The sequence below is a fragment of the Spea bombifrons genome, chromosome 1, assembly GCF_027358695.1.
Source record: "Spea bombifrons isolate aSpeBom1 chromosome 1, aSpeBom1.2.pri, whole genome shotgun sequence".
Lineage (NCBI taxonomy): Eukaryota > Metazoa > Chordata > Amphibia > Anura > Pelobatidae > Spea > Spea bombifrons.
Window position 1 is genome coordinate 101,656,406 of NC_071087.1, and position 22,261 is coordinate 101,678,666.

A 22,261-nucleotide genomic window follows, 5' to 3' on the forward strand; every position below is an offset into this window, starting at 1 on the left:
AGTATACTGTCATTGTTTCTATAGCCATGTGAATATAGGTAGGTACAGTCATTCATGCATTAAGTAGTTTGCTACCATGTGCTCAGTGGTATCATGACATATTATTATTACATTAATAATATTACATTACACTCAATGTTATTTAAACATTACAAGATTCCTGGTGGCAATTTAAAAGAGGATGTTTCTTGAACCACTGGCTAGTTTTCTCTGTGATCTTTGACTATGTTGACCACGATCCTGCCTTCAACTGGAGACATCTTTTGCATAAAAAATTGCTTGGGGATGGGCAAAGGCGCACATTTGTATGTAGGGATTCTGCAGAATGTACCCATGTATTTGAAAAAGGAACACAACTAAGTTTTCAAGGTATCCCTAAGCTATTATATGCATTAAAATCCATGTGATGGATGGATTGCCTCTTTAAGTATATATTGTGCAATGCCATTGCTTTACCACTGAAAAGTTTAAACATTTAAATCTGTTATGCTTAATTTATATATAAAGCTGTATTTACTCAGTGATCTAATACTGGTCTACTGCGTTTTTACTTGTAATCCAACTCCATTGTCTTATTCCATTCTCTTGTTTCCTCTGTCTTATCTTCTCTGCATGTCTCAAGGTTCTATTTCTATGTGCTGACACCTTCCTTTTCTTTCAACAAGTATATTTGACTACTTCTTTTTCCCTCTCGGGTTGTTCTTTTAGTACTTTATGTCTGTATCACTATATCACTATAGCTAATTCTTGCATGTGTACCTGCTTATGTTTATTTGGTGAAGATGAGATTATTTGCCAATGCTTATTGATAATGGCACAATGCAATAGCTATACTCTGTATGCACTGCACATAATAAAGTTATAAAATAGACTATGTAAATGAAACGTTTTACGATCTGTTAATATTTTCACTTTAATAAAACAAAGTTTATTTTACCCTAGAACAGTACCAAACGATATGTCTGACAATCTTGCATTAAATACTGTTTTATTAGTAATAAAGGTTCAAAGGTACATCATAGACAAAAAAGGCTCTCCTCCTCTCACTTGAGCCACTTCTCATTCCTGGATAGCAATTATCTAGAAAGTTGACCATCCATCTCCTCTGTGGTTATTTCTGTGCTAAGGTCCTGCGCAACACGAGGAAGTAATCACATGGAGACCTGGGCTGGCATTTCCATCTTAATCAGTGGAGACTTTCAACTGTGTCACACTAGGAAACAATATAGGATCAACCTGACAGTTGTTCCAGATAGAGGCCATCACTCCCTACTAGTTAGGGATATGTGTGTTTTCCTAAGCATATAGCAAGCCATAACTTGTAAGGGACATAGAGCATAGCAAACAGGGAAGGACATTACACAATGCCGATAGATGGTCCATAATCAGGTGACCTGATATCTTCCTTTTTAGAGAATCATTCGACAGCTGCAATGCCAATTAGTTTGACTGTGCCATATTTTCCCTAAACAGCTTTTCAGTGGCTCCAAACAGCTTGACAGTGCCATATTTGACACCAAACAGCTTGCCAGGGACACCAAACAGCCTGACTGTGCTATCTTTAGCCCCCTCCATTCCCAGTCCAACCTGGCCCTTTTTCAACAATTTTGGACCAGCACCAGTGCCAGGGAAGTAGGAACACAGCCTGTTCAAGTCATGCCACAGACATAAGCTGCAGGCTCCTGGCACGCAGGGAGATGATTGGACAAGTGGTTGCACGGATCGATCGGGCACACTAGAGAGCCGGTTTTTGGTTAGGACCGTAACGTCATTGATTATGTAAATTGACCTTAAATAAACTTCACTAAGTTTGGAAGGCGACTTGTGAGTGTCTGCTATTTTTGTATAATTAGCTGGAGTTTATAACTAAACTCAATTTCTCACATTTTGTTTAAATACCGGTAAATGCATTGCTGTTTTATTGAAGGAAAAATAATAAAGTCACTATTAGCATTCACGTGACAATCCCTTGTAGAAACCACAAATACATGCTTGCACACATATCTTTTTTAATTGTTTTTATTACGACCTTTGACATTCATTATATCAGTCTGTTTGACTAATACCAAATATACTTTAAGGAAAATCCTGAGAAGGGATGTAACATGTGTTATAAAAATATTTTCTGCAACCTAATGATTTGTGGGTACAAAGCACAATGTCTATTGTGAAGGTCATATGAACACATAGCAGGAGTCAGGCATCAGGTTTTAGCCCAAGTGACAAGCCTAGTGACCTGGGTCTCCTCCTGTTATGTGCATTTACTATATTTCCCTGGTTAGACAGGGTCCAGCTGATTGGGGATTGTGAAGTTATGAAGCTGTCATAGTAAATTGTGCTAGATCAACAGAACTCTCTATCCAGCATGCCCTGAAAGCCATGGCAGCGCCTGGTCTTCTCAGTCATTGAGGTCGTTCTGCAGAGGTCTCATTGGATTTCCTGTGGTTTTGCATTAGCTTCACTATAGAAGGAGCTGTCCAGCTGCTGCTCCCTTCCTACACCTATAGGTCTCCTGCTTTCTCCCCATCATCAGTCTGTTATGTGGACCCTTGAGTTCATAAAAGGAAGGAGTTGTGATGTAGCCCTGCTGGTGAACCCAGCTTACAAGAAATAACGTTTTCCCTTACTGCCTGGCTTAGATCATTAAGATCTCACCAATACTGTAGCTGTCACTGTTTTGCAGCTGTACAGGCTATGCAGAGGAGGAGGGAACCAGACGAAAGAGCCGGATACTTTTAACCTCTAGATTGTAAGCTTGCAAGAAAGGCCATCATTACCTATGGTAACAGTTTGTCTCAAATAACAATTCAAGTTTTGTCATAACCTTTGAATATATGTATTGTGAGAAGTAAATTGTGGGTGCTATCCATATAAAAGATAATAATAACAACCTTATCATATTACAACTGGCTGCCAGGCTTTGAAATGAAAAAGGAGTGGGAGGGAGGACTTGGGCTTTTAAGCTGATGTGCTAAAAAAAAAGGAAATAGCCCTCTGTTCCTAGATACATAACAGTGTGACCATCCCATGATTGTGCATGTGTTTTCAAAAAAGGCAGAGTAAAAAAAAAAAATCTTGGCTCAAAGATTGGTGTTTTTAGTAGTTTCCTACACTAAATTCATCCTTAAGTGCCAGTTTTGCCTCCAAGACACAGATTGTGTCCTAGAACAGATGTCAAAAATACCCCTTAAACCTGAGTGCCAGGGGGGTGGGGGTGATGCCAAAATAAATAAAAGAAAAAGGACTGGATTTTTTCTTCGATATAGGAAAACTGCCGGCTGTATGCCATCCTACACAATTTGCCTACTGTGTTATGAAACTACTAACCACACAAATCATAAAGCTTTTGTAAATGTAGAAAAGACTCTCAGATTATTAAAGGGACACTCCGATCATACTCTGCACTTTACAGCTTAAAATATTTGAGAGGTCTATTAGACGGTGTCTCCCTTGAAAATGCATGAGGAGTTTCTCCCCATATGCATTTGCCTCTTTCCTCACCCCCAACTTTTGCGTGCAAGAAATATATTTGGCCACGTTCCTCCTCTATTGCTTTCTCAACTGAATCCAATACATCATAAATAATTGCAACATACGAGAAACTACCATTTCAAACTCTAGCCACCAAGAATGTCATATCAACTTCCAAAAGATCTATACATAAGAGCAACTCCATAAGCAACTTTTTTATTATTACAATTTATTTATTAGGTGCCAACAAATTACACAGCGCTGTACAATTTAAATGAGGCAGTTAACACACATAACAAACATACATTAACACATACAGACACATCAGGAGATGACAACCCTGCCCGTGAGCTTGCCATTTATCCTTATGGTACTTTAATACACGCTTTCAGGTAAGAATGCTGCTTCTCAAAGATCTACGTTAGAGGCTGAAGGCCACACTTCTGGAGTCTGATCTAAAAAAAAAGAACAGTGTCTTTAACTCCCCTCCACCTACACCAATATCCCATAGCGACAAAACACAACTGCAATAACTACATAAAAAATAGTAATTCAAAAATTTGCTGGGAAAATATTCTAGACATTGTCCCTTCAAACCTCATGTATGTACTGGAGACCACTTTGCCACAATGGCACAGGTATTATGAAGTAAGCCCAAAGCAGTGCCACCTAAATGGTGCATAGTTTACAGGATAAACATATAAAAAAACTGAAGGATCCAAGCATTCTCAGCAGAAAAGATAGGACAGGGTATATAATGACATCTAAATACAAAGTGCATAAGGAAATTGTACATCAGTAGAGGAGAGGTGCTAGGAAAGACGCTCATGATGTAAAGTTAGAGGCTCAGTAGCTTAAAGGGATACTTCAGTGTTCAGTGCAGCCTCCGTAAAAGAAGAATGTATATTTAAGTACCTTATACGTACTTTAATATGCATTTAAGTCGTTTGAGCAGACAGGTGGTGAGTATAGTGCATGCTTGCAGGAGATGTGTTTGGCCTCAATGCAATTTTGCAAGTATTTCTGCACTAAAATGATTGTGAATAAGTGATCCAGCTATCATGATAGAGCTCAAATTAGTGCACTCAAGGGCAAGCCTATACTAAACGTAAGATAAGACCAAGGACCAAATAAGGTTTTTGGTTTTCCAACACATAGAAAAATGGGTAGACTAGATGAAGCAAATGGTACTTATGTGCCATCAAAGTCTATATTCCTGCATTTCCAGAGACAATGAGGTTTCACCTTCTGTGTGCCAGCGATGCCACAAGTATTTAGATTGCAGCTATGGATAAATCTTTTATAAAACCTCTTCATGAAGGGTTCTAAAAAATGTCTCTAAAGGATATAGCAATTTTCTGGAGCGCTATTGATTGATATAAAGTGTTTTTTAAACAACACAAACATTTTAAGTGTACTTAAACCCTCACAATACTTCTATGGCTTTTGAATTTGAACTAATATCAGGCAAGTGAAAATTAAAAAGTAATATGTATTAATAAATTTACATTTATTTCCACTCCCATTATTCTGTTGCATATTGGCACCCGTTTTGAGATACCATGCCATAATATTTAAATATTCCCCGAAAGAAAGAAATTAGCGCAATTATGTCGGATTCTTATTGCAGGTAGATATCCTGTGTGTATGGGAGGTGAGTTTGAAGTGGCTGCAGTTTCAGGTGCCTTCAAAATCAGAGACCTCAGGCAAACAAGCTAAGGTATCATTACCCATTTGGACCAGACAATTTTGAGACACATTAGTTAATTGCTACGAAATAAAGAAATGTTCGTTTCTGTTCTGTGAGCGGGGTGGATATGGTGTTCAGCAGCTGGCCATGTTTTTACTTTAGGGCACATACAGATGTATATCACTGCCATACATGAATCCTTCCAATTACAGAAACGCACAAATGACCACTTCCAACAGTGGTGATTTATTTTACATTCAACACTTACTTTGTTTCAGACTGTCAGTAGAGAAATGAGCCCCAAAGTCCACCGAACGCCCCAAAAGAGACCCACCTAGGCAACAATTTACAGTGCAATCTCCTCGTTTACCTGGACAAATGATAGAGCTTGAATTACTCCTTATAAATAATGGATTCTATGGCATATTACTTTTCCTTTCTCCACAGAAGATCATTAAGCCATTTTGTATAAATATCCTAATCAGCTGTGTCATTAGCTACAAAATGATTCAAGGAAATCAGACCATATTTGCATTAATTCTTTGGACAACAGCAGAAAGAAGTAGTACAGGTTGTCAGTCACATACTGCTGGTTTTTATTAGGACCTCAATTTTACTGTCTTGTGTATATAATATGTTTTTATAATAAATATTAGCTACAGATATTTAAACGTAAGATCTGCCACTTTTTTTATTATGTGATACCTCATTGTTCACATATCTACCTTTTGAAATGAGTGATGCATAATCGCAACCTGCCTGCAACATCATTATAAATAACAACTATCTATCATTATGACGGAAGGGATGTTTTGTAAGAACAGGTGCCTTTTTGCCACAAATGGTGTGTGAGTTTTCGGGAAGGGGGGCTTTAAGGAAAAAGTGTTGCTCTACATAATACATTTATTATGTGCTCATGTTCAAGAGGACAACTGGTCCTCCAATTTATTGCATGTAGTGCATAATAACATGTTTTGGGTTGCCCTGGTGAAAAAGTTTGATGGTGGGATGGTTGCACCAAAGGACATCATAGTAGTAGATTTTCAGGCCCCTAAATGTTGAAATATTCCAGACAGGCACACATCCATAAGTGTTGCCTTTAAGGACCATTTCAGTCTATAAAGCCTATAAAGTGCTTTGATTGTACTATTAATTTGCTAACCTAAAATGTATGGAAGATGCCAGCCGTTTGTGCTCCAATAAGGGGAGAGGGGACAATTGTCCCACATTATTAACAAGGAGAAGCAACGGGCAAACAGTTGCTTGCAAATTTTATTATTATTGAATGCTTATTATATATATATATATATATATATATATATATATATATATATATATATATATATTATTATTATTATTTAATTTTTGTAACCAAAGATTACAATTCCATGTGTAGACTCTTAAAACACAATACAGTAATAAAAGTGACAAATGTAAAACTTGGGAATGGGGTGCTTAACTGCAATTTGCATTATGACATGCAGAGTTAAAAAAAAAATCTATTTTATTTCTCCATGAAGTAGCATTTTCTTATAAATAGTCAACACAGAAAATACACACAGTTATAATTGTTAACCCAGTGTGAATAACCACACAAGTTGCAACATATTAGCACAATAAAAGCTGCAAAGATTTAAATGCCAACGAAAACAAAAAAAAACACATAGTTTTGTTGTGTTAACCCTTTACGTTACAGTTTGTCTTCTAATGCTCCTTAATACCACCTATTGCTCCAAGGGTTAAACGAGAAGTGCACGCAGATTTGTGTGGTCCTCTCTCATTATCTATACGTGTTTTTTGTAGAGAGTCTGAAAGCAAGGGAGGGAGGAAAAAGGCAAAGTGTCCTCCCTTCCCTAGATTTATTAATCAGAGGCAAAATGAATTTAATCCTTGCAAGGGTACTGTATTTCTTGCCAGGCTGTGGCAGGGGCTGCCACCCAAATGCCTGTAAATGTATCAGAGGCGGGGCATGGAGTGCATACCAAGTAGTATTTGCATATTGTGATGTCCATGCTTCAGTCTCCATAAGACTTGGTGGTTTGTCGCACTTACTGTTAACTATCACAGCTGTCATGTGAAAACCCACATGTCTTACTCTTCGCACAGCCTTCTTTTTTTTCCATTCTTCTTTATTTTTCCTCCCCTCTCTCTTTATATATCTCTCTCTCTTTCTCACTCACACACACACACACACACTGTCCCTGATTAGCTTGTTGTGGCAGTTCGCTTGCTTCCCATTGCATAATCCAACCCCCCTCCTCATCCCTGCAAGTGATCAGTAAGAAATCTGGAGCGGTGTAACAGAAGAACAAGGAGAAGAGGAAAAAACTGTGCACAGCTAACAAGCTGAGGCTTCTACAGCCAGAAGAGACCCAAACACAGAGACAAGCACTGCAACCCAGGGGAAAGGGATGGTTTTCTCACTAGATCTTCTGCTTTCTGGCTCTATGAAGGGATTTGTCTGCTGACTGTGCTGAGATCTTCATGATTGCGCTGAGAGAGAAGAAGTCTTCTTCTCACCACCTCCACCACCACCATGCGAGGTAAGGGGCACTTAGAGGTTGCTTCTGGTGCCCAAGATTGCCAAGACTGTTTGACACGGAGTTTATTTCGTTATTTTGCTTATCACACGCTACTAATAACTATTCCATGGAGTTCCGTGGGTTTCTTACTTTGATCTGAAGCCTCCTGCCATTCTTATTACCTGTTAGGGTTCAACAACAGACTTTAAAGAGTGTATCTGACAAAGTACCACTACAGTGATTGCAAGCACCCAAATTTAGTGTTTTTTTATGAGAAATCAGAAGACATAATTCATTCACTATACAGTTGGGGTATACAAAGGAAGGCAGTCATATGGATCACTGGCTAGATAAGTTCATGTATAGATGTAAAGAGTCCAGAAACTGGATGGGGAGACATGTTCTTTCAGAGTACTTTTGTGTGGTGTATGTAGTAGCACATGTTGTGGTGTAGATAGGGTCTATTTCTTGCTTATACATCCCAAATGAAGCTAGCTCTTCTTCCAGGTCACTGGCACCATGATCTGTCCAGGCTTAGACGTCTCCACTGGAGCGATGCATGCAAGGATGGGGGCTGCTGAGGATGTTCAAACCAACTAGGTGCAATTAATACCAACTCACAACTCTGTGAGTGAGCGCACAGGGCTACTTCTTTTGCTTTTGGCAATTATTGCACTTTATAAAGTAGCCTTCAATGTCTACATGCATCCTTTAAATGTTAGATGCTGCTTTGGGTATTTGGTTGGCACAGAGATAGATTTAAGTGAAATGCAGTGGTATACTTCTTTAATTAAAAAATACCAACATTGCATTTCCTTAAAAAGTTTTCTTTAAAAAAGTGCCCACTCAGGGATTTGTTTATTGCTTATTTGAATGCCAGGTAGGTGAGCAGGGAAAGTGGACTGTACCTATGTGCAAGGACTGGCCTGTGGCATGAGATGGCCTAAGGTGTGATGTTTTTTTGGGTATGGGTCAAAATACATAAAATGCATAAAACATGTATTCTCTATTTTCTTGTTCCATTAAGACTGGTCATTAAGTATGCATGGCCAGAATATTAAATGCTCTATTGAGTATCTAGAATAATTAAACAAAATATCGTATCCTTATATTTAATCTAAATAACGGCTTCTTAGAGCAAATTGTGGACATCCCAATTTAATAGGTGTCCGATATTCCACTCACAGCATGAGAACAAACAGAGCAAAAGATGCTGATCCTACACTTACAGCTGGAATATTGCATACACATTAATGCAAGGCTGCTTAGTTAAAGGGATTGCGGAGCAATTACAGTAATAAGAAGGGTGTTTGGAATTAGTGATAATTGTATATTTGTTGCTTGGCTAAGGAAAATGTGGTCATTGGCACCACTAATTGCAGTACAGCAGGGGATTTTTACTAGTTGAAGATAAGTTTTGCTCCTGATCAGTAAGAGTGAAAGTGTAATGTCCTATAACATGAAAGGTCATCCAATAAAAAAAGATAAAGAGAAAATACTCCTAAAATAGAAAAAGTACAGGGAGGTCAAGGACACAAACGTACCATAAGTGTATTTCTCATGTATTTGTGCATTATATGCAACAGAAAAGGAGCTCTTTGATGTCTTCAAAAATGATTGTTTTTAGGTTTTAATGCAAAAATGCAGACTATGTGCCGGGATGTCATGATGTCTGTATTATTGCATTAAAACTTTAAAGCAGAGTAATTTTCTGTTGCTTGTGTCCAGGCTAGCACTGAGACAAAGTAACCCTCTGGAGTCCAGGGTGCTTGTTGTATATATATATATATATATATATATATATATATATATATATATATATATATATAAAATCAACTACAGGAATAGAAAGAGTAACTTATCACATTACGTTTATTTATATAGCGCCAGCAGATGCCATAGCGTTTTACAATTAGAGTCGGTAGGATACATTTAAAATCACAAACAATAACAAACTGGTACAAAAGGCGAAGAGGGCCCTGCTCTTGAAAGGTTACAATCTAATCTTTCTACTATGATCACATTTGTCTCCATTAGTTCATTTTTATCTTGGACACTGTTAATGTTAACTCTTAAATACTTGAGAATGATGTGCTCCATTCTATTCTACCTCTCCAAATGGACACACACTGCATCCTTTTGCGTTGCACAATCAAGTGGATTGTATCAAAGGCTTTGGACTTACATTCATTCACATTTTGATCTAGGGCCAGCATCAAGGATTTTTTTCATAGCCAGTGGAGTTACAAATACTGAAGAAGGCAAAATATGATACAGCTTGTTATTGTTCCTTGAATTGCATTTTGCCTAACATCAATCATAACAGTTTCTGTGGCATCAAAGCCAAGTGAATATGTCAGAACTCCCTTGAATGGGAATGGTGAAGGGAATTTGTGACACAGTGTTGTAGGTAGACATGGAAAGAAATGAAACTAATTTACACTTCTGGGGGTACACGGAGCAATTCCCTTCTTCCAGAGTTGGAGGTAAGTCAGTTTGCGAATAAATGCAGCAAGGGGTCTTGCATGGATCTCCTGACCACTTTCTAGCACCTCATTTAAATATTTAAACTTTTAAATATACATTCTGTATGGAACGTTAACAAAACTGCGTCTTTTGTTCTGCGTACCCTATAAAAGTACAACTACCACTGCCCACAATAATGTTATTTCAAAGCAAAGTAGTTTTATTGTTAAGATTAGACACATTTATCTGAGAAATTAACTAAAAGTAAATTAGCAAGCTTTTTTTAATATCAATTTTCTTTTTAGATAAATTTAGTCACCTGTACTCCAGACATTAGTAGCAATGGGCTCTGTGGAGGAGATTTCAATAGATGTCTGCAAAAAAAAAAAAAACTTCAAAAAGCATTGTTGTGTCTGGATATGGACACTTTGCCTATCACGGCTACACTCAAAAAATAGTATGTTGTTTATATAAGTGTCGTGTCCATAGTTTTATTGACTTTGGCCCATTGAGTTTCGGCACTTGAACTCCTAAGTGCAATCAAACCTTAACTTTCATAGTTACAATATATTCATGTTGTTTTTGGGTGCATATTATAACTATGTATGTTACTTTATCAAATACCAACTATGGCACCTGATTTTTTTTTAGTCTTTAATGTATCAGGTAGCGCTTTCCTTTGTCTCCTATACGGTACAGTTTTGGTCTTGCCTTTACAATCAATGACGCTCTTGTCTTAATTCTTTAAAACCCTTCCATTCTTGCGCACATATTTAGAACATTCATATTTTTAGGGAACAATCCATAAGGTAATTTTTATTTTACATCAGTAACTTTATATTATTACTAAATCTTGACTTTAAAAAATGTATAGCTTTTTTTTTTCTCAAGCCATTTTCTTATTAAATGTTAGGCATAAAGTATTTAAGATATTTCGGGAATGAATGGTTGCTGATTTCCTTGTTGGTAATCTGTAGAAGCGAGAAGGGATCGGTCCTCTACTAATTCTTCATTTTTTTTTTGTGGACACTGGACAGCTCCAAACACTTTTAACACTTTGTGTTCCAAACTCATATAGCACACAACACCTTGCTTACTTGTCTGGCACTTAAAATGGCAGCGCAGCTCTGCGTTAAGTATTTCGTTATGTTTAAAATCCCTTCATTGCTTCAATATCATAGCTGGGTTTTTAATGACTGAAATATCAACGTTAATTCCTAATATATTCAAATTACTGGGGAAAAAATGAGTTAGCTGATATCTTTAGCACTTCCAGAAAAATTCAGATCAAAGGCCCAGACTTTGTCACAATGCCAGGCCTAAACTTCAACTAAACCGATAATTAATATTTATATTAAATGCTCATTTAAGGTCAAGCCAGAATGCAAAATATATATCTATCATCTAACAGTAACACTGACTAAAAATATATTTTATATTTCAATCAACTGTAATATTGCACTCAGTAAAGTAAGATACCTAAATAATATTCTTCTGACTCTCATTAGTATTATTTCTATAACAATTCCTCCATAATCCTGCTCTGCTGGACAATATTTCAGTATATTCCGTATAGTTCTTTGTCTCACAGCTTTAGTTAAACCAAGCGGTTGTTCTTTAACAATGGAAACGAGGTTATTCGGCAAGACAAAAAATGAATCATAAAAAAGCCAATACCCTTCACAATGCAAAATTTAATGCAACGTTCGTCAATGTTTTTTTTTTATGTAGTAAAGCAGATGGGCCAATGGGTTATTTTCTGCCGCCATATCTATCTATGTATCTATGTATCTGTGTAGATATTCATACGCGTATAACTGCATACATTTTTGGGAAGTGATGGAGTATGTTCTTTGACATGATAAATATTTAAAAAGTTAATGTTTCACGGTTGCCAGAACAAATATAAAATCTGAAAATGTTGTATGCTATACTCTAAGCCATTTAAAAAAAAAAAAAGTTTAATGTTCTATGCTTTTACTTAAAGTATTAATCATACAATTAACTTTTTATATATTTATATATATATATATGTGTGTGTGTGTGTGTAACTGTGTGTTTGTGTGTATATATATATATATATATATATATATATCAAGAGAAAGAGTGATGTTAAAAATTTTATAATCAGAAATCTACTATGCCTGTTTAATAAAAATCAAATCAAAATGACATTTTACTGACATACACAACATTTAAAGTAAAGTGTGTGACATGTAGTTAAATGAGTATCCATCCATTCACTGTTTTTAATCTGCAGTTTTACAAATTATACAGGGTGTTTGCATTAAATAAATCAATTTATTGTTGTATAAAATGAGTGCACCTATAAAGGCAATTTCACTGTAGTAATTAAGCAAAAGCACGTAGAATACAGAAATATGCCTTTGATCCTATATGTAAAACATCAAAACAATCACATCTGTCCTTCCATCTTTTTCCCGTATTATACTGAAATATGTAATAGCACTCCCATTGTTCAGCGCATGAAAGTCTATCATAAAGTAGCACACCAAGCCATTTCTGCAGTTATTACCTCCAACTAATGTACAAAGTTGTTAACTATTAGCCCGGAAAAGGTCAAGACCGTAAATTATTGTTAATCAAATTATTAACATTACTTACGCATTTTTTTAAAAATATGTTTTTTTTTTTGCTTGGTAACGATGTTAACCTTTCTCTTGAGAAGCAAAAGAGATAGTAGAATGTAATAATGACAGGCTATTTTTTTTTTCACGAGACACATTCATTTACAACAATGAAGCATACAACACTGTGGGATATTTTAGAGACTTATAAATAAACTGATAATATTAGTTATTAAAGTTTAAGCCATTGAAGCATTAATAATCTTTAAATTGCTCACATATCTCTGTTTTTGCGATGTTTAACGTACCCATCCCATCAGACTGATAAGGTCAAAATGCTTGAGAATTTTAATTAATATTAAGAAAAAAAATCCCTTTTATTGCCCAACAGCCGCAAACGTATAATCTTTTGGTTAATGATAGCAAGACAGTTGCTGTTATCCTTGTTAACTTGTTGATGAATTCTCATTAGGCTCAGATTGGGTAATATATTTGTGAATGTTGCATAGAGTACGTATTTCCATGAGTGTATTTAAGCTTTATACCTAACTTACATATCGTAACTCCGTAATTAATATTTCAAGCGCACAAACGAGTCGTTAATAGAATCAGCCCGTGGAACAATATGTCTGCGAATCGCAGACTGTTGTGTAAGTATGTGTACCCGTGATTTATGCACTACTATGGCTGAGCCTACAACAATGCTGAATTAATGGGGATAATAATATATTTTTATGAGCTTAAAGATCCTCAATGTGGTATTTTCAACCTGCTTCAACGCTGCCTTTTCTGAAAAGTGTTTACGTTATTGTTGGTTGTTTTCTATTCCGTAATTTGGGAAATGGCTCTTAAATGTGGCAAAATTATATAAGTTGCACAATACTTGGCGCATTTGTTCCTTTTGTTGATGAACATCTCAACCTCAAATGAGGAGCATCAAATGAAAGTGTATTTGCCTGCCAAATAAATCAATTTGTTTCTTTCAAATAAAGCAGTGAATTCACACTAGACAAGGCTTGTGCTCTCAAACTGAAGGATGTCTGCTTTGTAGCTAAAGACAAAGGGAGCACACAGGAATAAATATTGATTGAACTAATCATCTGATGAATAGGGAATGAGTTTTACCAGTAGGCTATTCTAATGGGCTGTGTTAACTAGCCCCTTTTTGTGGCCCATATGCTGCCCTTTCGACCTAAGACCCCATCCATTCACTCCATATTGAGAAAAACCACATGTGTTATAACGGCATCCTGGCTAAATGAAGCTAAATAAAACAGTTTGGTAAATAAAAGACAATAGATTAGTTACACTGAATGTTCGGTAAAAACAACATGATGGCGAGACAGCGTCGGGATGTAGGCCTTGGCGATCAGACCATGACTGTGTGACAGCTTTTCTTATGAACAGTGACAAAAATGTGTAGACATCCTGAAGAACAATCTGGCTGAATCAACACACAATTAACGTAGTTATTTTTCTTTTTAATAGGCTACTCAAGGCACGCTATTGCTGTTTAATTAAGGCTGGACATTGCTTCTTATTTCTGTATTTTTTCTCAAGCCATTCTCTTTTAAATATTAGGCATACAGTATTTGAAATATTTCAATGAAATGAATGGTTGTTGTTGGTATTGTTGGTAATCTATATAATTGAGAAGGCTTAGTAAAAATAATATAAATAGTATAAAGCGAACGGTCCTCTTCATTTTTCTAAATATATAAATATACATTGCACAACACCCTGTGCACAAAGCCGTTTGGGTTCCAAGCTCATATGGTACACGTTGCCTCTCTGGCACTTTAAATGGCACAGTTCTATGTTAAGTAACACATTAGGTTTGAATCCTCTAATTGTTTAAGATGTAATATTAATTCATTCTCCATTGCAATCAATTGTACAAAGTAACATGAGAATTTACCTGGACATTTATTTCTGAATAATGATTTTAAAGTGTTTATAGCACTTTAAAGTATAACGTCTAAAAATATAATATGGTATCATTATTCAAAACATGTACTTTATGATATGGACATATGTTATAGATTTTTATCTCTCTCTTGACTATATGTGTATTGATATGAATGGAGGGATAGATAGATAGATAGATAGATAGATAGATAGATAGATAGATAGATAGATAGATAGATAGATAGATAGATAGATAGATGATAGATAGATAGATAGTTAAAAGTTGCTAAATTCAATTGTCTGACATACTCTTCCTTTAAGCATTATTATAATGGTATTCTTCCTAGAGCTAACATCAAGAGCTAACATGTTCTGAAGTGTTGTACAACTTAAATGTTAAAAGTTAGCATATACATAACAGGAGTTGTGGACCCAGCCATGAGCTTGCTCTCTGGCCTTATGGCACTTATATACAATGTTACTTGCAAGTTTAATCTTAGGGAAAGACATGCAACTTCTGATCATCAATATTTAGTAATCAAACTCCAAACCACAAAAACCTCCGAAAACCAGAAGACACTTTCAGAGAAAAGTAGAGATATAGGGGGTAATTGTATTGCAAGCCCAGATTTCTTAAATGATGGAAGCATGCTATAGGTGTGCCAACCTGTTGGATTTTGGCACTGTTAACTTCAGTGCATCCTAGATATAAAAACATTGGGTTAAACGCAGAATCTTTTTGTTGCAAAACACTATCTAGTCTCCTTTGCCAGTATGCCTACTCAAGACCAAATACATAAAGCTGCTTTAATACATTCAAATCTGACAGTTGCGTGATCGAGTCGTATAACAATCATTGCAGCTGTATGTGTTTTAGGCACCCCCCCCCCACACAGCTCTCAGTCTGGGGGATATAATTAGAATATGGTATTTAATATTGACTTTTCATAAAGATGTCCTAAGTGTAAATAATCAAAAAATTAAAGACCAAGTTGCATAAACACACTGTTCTCATATAAAGCATTTAAAATGTGACCAAGGTAAAGTGGTAAGTACTAGAGTGTGAACGAGCAATGAGAGTGGGATTGTGACTTGGTTGATAACTGATGAGTTGCAATGCTGCATAGATGAAAGTTCATGTCAACTAATTTGAAAGATTAACTCATCGTTCCAGAATTTTCAGTAGCATAAATAGATGCTATAAAACATGTTTGCTAGAAATGGATTAAAATGTGGCATTCAAGCATCAAGAAAAAGAAAGAAACAAGACGTTGTTTTTGTTATTACTATTATTATTATTATTAATGTCATGTATTTACATAGAACTAAATTAATAGACCAATCAATGCAAGTTAATCATTAAAAGGACACCTTTAAATATATAATAAAATAGAGCTTTATTTTATAAGTAATAGATGGTTATATATAAAGGATCCTGTTAAAAGTGGGAAGCTTTATTGATAAGTATAAGAAGAGTTCTTCTCTGTAAATGTGCTGACCTTGTTCTCATCATAATGCTTTTCCTGTTTGTTCTTCAATAGTCTTAAGGAATCTTCTTAACGTGTACCAGATGCTGGGTCCACTTTCCATAGAGAGAACATTTTTATATATATATATATATATATATATATATATATATATATATATAGTTTGATATGTGGATTATGTATGCACGTGTGCAAAGTCCACTGAAGACAATCAAGGATAGTCATTGATAATGTTTCCCAATGAAAGACCTTATGTGACCTACAAATAAAGGATAATACGACTTGGAAAATGTAATGCAGTTCAAAAGATTTGAACACAAAAACACGTATATGACACATGGAATATTCTTCTTGAAAGCTTTGAATACCTGTTGTGGAGATTAGTGGTTAGTTTCAGCAAGGTCACATATGATTGGGAACCTACTTTTTAACACAATATATTTGATAACAAATGTTTTATGATTGGAGAAAATCACTTCTCCTATACATGTGTCCAATGTTTAAAAATAGGTTATAGTGAACCTATTAATATGAATATGCTCCAGACCTTGGTGGACATGGGATATCAATGTTGTCTCAAATATCTGAGAAAGTCCCTCTGAATGAACAAAGTCCCAGGTAACAAGGTCTCTCTGAAAACTGGGTGACAACCCAGCATGAGGTGAGCATTTGTTTTTGTTTTTTTCTTCAAGAAAATCATGAAGATATGATAATCTTTGAGAAACATTACTTTCTGGGGGATTTGTATAACTATCAGTCCAGTACTTCAGTAAAAGTCAGTAAAAAAGTGTTTTTTTCTAATTTGATATTTGTATTAAAGGTCTTTCAGGATTTCTACATTTCTTTTCCCAAAATACTAAAAGTAGTAGGAAGGAAGCTAGTGTTACCAAGTTCATGCATTTAGCCGGTCAGAACCTTTTCTGTTCACAGAAGATCTGTTTTTTACTATACATAGTGCAGATTTTAACCATTTACTCTGATATACGCTACATTACTAATGAAAGCTGACGATGCCTTATCTCCTTCTCTTCATGCACACGGAAAGATTTAATAAACAATGCGACCAAACTGAGAAAAGGATGTAATTTTACCTGCGACACAGAGTACAAATATTTTGGTTTGGAATAGCAAGCCAGTCTTTTAGATGTTTTTATTTTTAATACAGGTTTTTAATTTTTAAGGCAGCCCTTTTAATAATACAGTGCCCTCCACTCATATTGGCACCCTTGGCAAATATGCCATAGAAATTTTTCTGTTTTTAACAATTTGATCTTTTCTTCAAAAATACACCAAATTTGCAAAAAAAAAAAAATCCTTCTTGACCCTAGAATGTCAGATCTCTCCGTGGATCAAGAAGCTGTTTCCCCATAATTAAAACATTATATCCATGAATATTATGTTTTTGCAAGTATACATCCAGTTGTTGTTTAAATGACTCTGATAAAACTACCTCTGCAGGTAGAGAATTCCATATGCTTATTGTCCTTACTGTAAAAAACCCTTTCCTTTGCCTTAAAGTAAATTTCCTTTCCTCCAGTCTAAATGGTTGGCCACGTGTCCTGTGCATAGTCCTGTTTCTGAATAGGTTTTCACACAATGGTTTGTATTGGCCCTGAATATATTTATATAATGCTATCGTATCCCCTCTTAGGCGCCCTTTTTCTAAACTAAACAGATTTAAATTTATTAACTTTTCTTCATAACTAAATTCATTTTATTAATTTTGTAGCCCGCCTCTGCACTTTCCCCCCACATGTTTTCTATGGTGCTCAATTCAGGGGACTGGGATGGCCATGGTAGGACCTTGATTTTATGGTCAGTAAACCATTTTTTGTGTTGATTTTGAAATATGTTTTGCATTGTCATGCTGGAAGATCCAACCACGGCTCATTTTAAGCTTTCTGTTAGAGGCAGTCAGGTGTTCATGTAATATCTGTTGATATTTGATAGAGTCTAGATGCCATGTATCCTAACAAAAAGTCCAGGTCCTCTGGCAGAAAAACAGCCATAAAACGTTAAAGAGCCACCATCATATTTAACCGTGGACATTAGGTACTTTTCTATATGGTTACCTCTGTGTGTGCGCTAAACCCACCTCTGGTGTTTATTGCCAAAAGCTCTATTTTAGTTTCATCTGACCATAGAACCCGATCCCCTTTGAAGTTACAGTAGTGACTGGCAAACTGAAGACAGCTGAGTTTGTTTTTGAATGAGAGTAGAGGCTTCTTTTCTTGAAACTCTTGCAAACAACTTGCAGTGATGAAGCTGATGTCAGATTCTAGTTTTGGTGATTATCTGACTCCAAGATGCAACTAGCTTCTGCACTTCACAAGGTGTAATTCTTGGAGATTTTTTGGCCTCTCAAGCCGTCCTCTTCATAGTGCATGAGACAATATAGATACACATCCTCTTCCAGGTTTTATCATAACATTTCCAGTTCATTAACTTCTTAATTATTGCCCTGATGGTGGAAATGGGCATTTTCAGTGCTTTTTTCTCATTTCTTAGCCACTTCCCATTTTGTGAAGCTCAACAACCTTTTGCTGCACACCACAGCTATATTCCTTGGTCTTACCCCCTGTGATGAATGACTAATGGCATTTGGCCTATGTGTTACCTAATATTTATATCATGGTTGAAAAATGTCCTGTTCCTAGTAACCCAGATGTACTCCAAATGTAAAATGGTAATATATTATTATTGGTTATTCTCTTTTTTTTCAAGAAAAGATCAAAGGTTTAAACAGTAAAGAAAATTTTTCACAGCCTTCTTTGCTCATATTTACCAAGGGTGCCAATATTAGTGGAGGGCACTGCACTTTTAATTAAGAGCATAACTTTTTACATGCAATATTACATATTTGTTGCTATGTCCAGATATGTAAAACCATATAATTCAAAGAAGGTTTACTTTTTCACATGCCTGTATATACATGTAAAGTGTTAGTATGCATATTTTAAATGAAATACACACACTGACTCTAATACAACAGCAGGGCCAGCGCCACTTTTAGGCAAAGTAGGCACCTGCCTAGGGCGCCTACTTGGAGGGGGCGCCGGCAGCGGTGCCTTGCTTAATCAAGGTCCTTATGTCATATTTCAGCACTCAGACTCAGCATATTGGGCCTAAGTAAGCGTGACCTATTGGCACTAGTGTCTCTACTACCGCGGGGTCATGAAACATGCATTACGTGCCCAGCGGCAGCAGGGACACTTCAGCCAAGCATGTGATTTTTTAAATAATATTAGAATAACTTAAATGAGTAGAACATGCAGTAAACATCGTTTCATCTATTCCTAGAGCTTACTCCATCTACATAAACAATTACACGGTAAAACAAAAAAAAACTTGTGGATCACAATGATAAATAGATTCTTAATGTGACCCATAATTGCATTTATAAAAGAAAAAAAAATCTGGCGAAAAACATTACTTTGCCTTATATATGCAATATGTGCTTAAGTTGAGGTGGAAATAGACAACTGTTATACTTCACTTACAATGAAACTGTAATTTTTGTTTTTACATTCAACCAACTATGGATCCTTTATATCAATTTAATATTGTATTAATAGCATTACATACGAGGTAAGAAGGAGAATTGTTATGATACATTAAAGGGAAAATGTAGTCCCCAGAATTAGATTTTTAGATTTAATGCATGTTGGAGTCTATTTTGCATGGACAAAGCTTTTTACTACATACAAATTGGTGCATACGTTCTCCAGTGTCTCCATTCTCCAAAGTGCATTTAATATGAAAATTGGGCTGGGGTGGACTTTTAGCAAAAACAATTGTTACATCCTCTGTCATTGTGTTGCCTGTTTCAGTCAAGTATTGATTCTTGTCAAATACTGTCAAATACAGTTATGTCTTTCAAAATGGATGAACCGAGGGGTTTGGCTAGACTCATTCATATCTCCTGGGAAAACTGTAATATTAATGCTCCCATTGTGTGTAGCATCAGTCTCACATTAACTAACTAAGGATAGCTGTTTCTCTCCATCTTACTGTATAGCCCACTCTACATTAGCTTGGAAAGCACTGCAATCTGATACTGCATAATTAAATGAACCATAATAACCATAATTTGCACCAGAAATTCAATTTTCTCCATATGAACACGGTGTCATTTGTAGGGAAGGAAATGTTATTGAATTGTGCATACTACTTTATCTTTGGAGCGATGTGTGGACAACATTAAGTTCAAAGGAAAATAAAAGCACAAGTAAGCACAGCAAAATCAATATTTATATATTGGGTTCAGCTGAGTAGGTGAACTTATCTTCAGTTGCCAAATTTTCAAATGGGCAATATTTCTGTATATATAAGAGTTGTGACCAGGGCCGGCCTTTGGGGTGTGCGACCTGTGCGACCGCACAGGGCGCCACACTCCAGGGGGCGCCGCCGCGGGGTCCGCCACCGCCACGGGGTCCGCTGCCGCCAGTAGCGTACCTGGCGGGGGGGGGGGCGGTCCGCACCGGGTGCCGCTCATCAGGGGGGCACCCGGCACCCCTCCAGAGACGGACAATAATGTCCGCCGCTGGAGGAGCAGGCTCACAAGGGAGCGGTATCGGAGGTCTTTAACAGACCTCCGGCTCCCTTGAGTGATTTTAAGCCGGTTCAAGGATCTCCCTTGAACCCGGCTTAAAATCGCTCAAGGAAGCCGGAGGTCTGTTAAAGACCTCCGATATCGCTCCCTTGTGATCCGGGTGGCAACAGCTGCTGTGCGCGGGGTTTGTTGTCAGATCCCGGCGCACAACACTGAAGCCGCGCCCACCGCTGTCCGTGCCCTCTGACCCGGAAGAAGACAGAGAGGACAGAAGAACTGAAGAAGAGGAGCGAAGAGGAGGAAAAGAAGCTGTAAGGAGAAAAGAGGAAAGGTAGGAAAGCATTCAGTGAGAGTGGATGTATATGTGTGGATTGGTGTATATGTGTGGATTGGTGTATATGTGTGGATTGGTATATATGTGTGGATTGGTGTATATGTGTGGATTGGTGTATATGTGTGGATTGGTGTATATGTGTGGATTGGTGTATATGTGTGGATTGGTGTATATGTGTGGATTGGTGTATATGTGTGGATTTGTATATGTGTGGATTGGTATATGTGTGGATTAGTGTACGTCTGGATTAGTATGTGTGGATTGGTATGCGTGTGGATTGGTATGCGTGTGGATTGGTATGCGTGTGGATTGGTATGCGTGTGGATTGGTATGCGTGTGGATTGGTATGCGTGTGGATTGGTAAGTGTGTGAGAGTGATGGGTGTTATGCTGTACCATCCAATGTCTTTTTCATGATCTAATTATGCTCTAAAAGTACATCATAACTCCCATCACTCTATACTGTTCCATACAGTGGCAGAGCTGGGAGGCAGAGGCCTTGCACCCCCACCGCAGGACTCCTGAAAGGTAAGTGAACTTCAAAGAGGGAAAGGGTAGATAGTTAGGAGGGGGTAGATAGGGAGAATGGAGTGAGGCAGGGGGAAGGGGTAGATAGGGAGAAGGGAGTGAGAAGGGGTAGATAGGGCAGAAGGGAGTGAGAAGGGGTAGATAGGGCAATCATACTCCTATCATGCCAAATCTGCGAGTACATCCTGGAATCTGGGTATGCCTGGGCATGATAGGAATGTGATTGCTGTTAATCATATATATATATATGATTATATATATATATATATAATATTGTTATTTAATTGTTTTGTCCTATTTTGGTGTGTTACTTACTTTAAATAAAAGTGTTAGATTTCTTTATGGTGTGGGGGGGTCATATTCGGTTTTGGCCAGGTAAATGCTGCACTTTCGGTTTCAGTCTAGAATTCGTTTCGGTGCATCCCTACTACTAAGCCAGACAGTGAAGTGGTAGGCCTACACCACATCAATGTTTGGCGTAGTATATAGTGATTGGGGTTTTGTTACAAGTTTTTATTCCTTTCTTTTTATGGGATGGGGGGGCGCCAGAGGAGTAGTCCGCACAGGGCGCCAGAACACCTAAGGCCGGCTCTGGTTGTGACATTCAAATGCCACATGTTCCCTCTTCTGAAAAGCTGAAAGGTCCTTTTTAGAAGGCATCTTTTTCCATATTTAGTCCGTGCCTACTGATTTCTAGCTGTAGAGCCACTAACTTA

At 36.9% G+C, this 22,261-nt stretch overlaps 1 protein-coding gene across 1 annotated transcript in view; it reads left to right on the forward strand.

The window, feature by feature from the left end:
• Positions 1–7,420: 7,420 nt before the first annotated feature.
• The window catches only part of RORB (RAR related orphan receptor B), a 112,733-nt gene continuing 97,892 nt past the window's right edge, over positions 7,421–22,261 (forward strand). Inside the window, exon 1 of the mRNA XM_053466746.1 lies at positions 7,421–7,704. Within this exon, the coding sequence (XP_053322721.1) occupies positions 7,698–7,704 (7 nt within the window). The 5' untranslated portion in view covers positions 7,421–7,697. The remainder of the gene's footprint in view (positions 7,705–22,261) is intronic.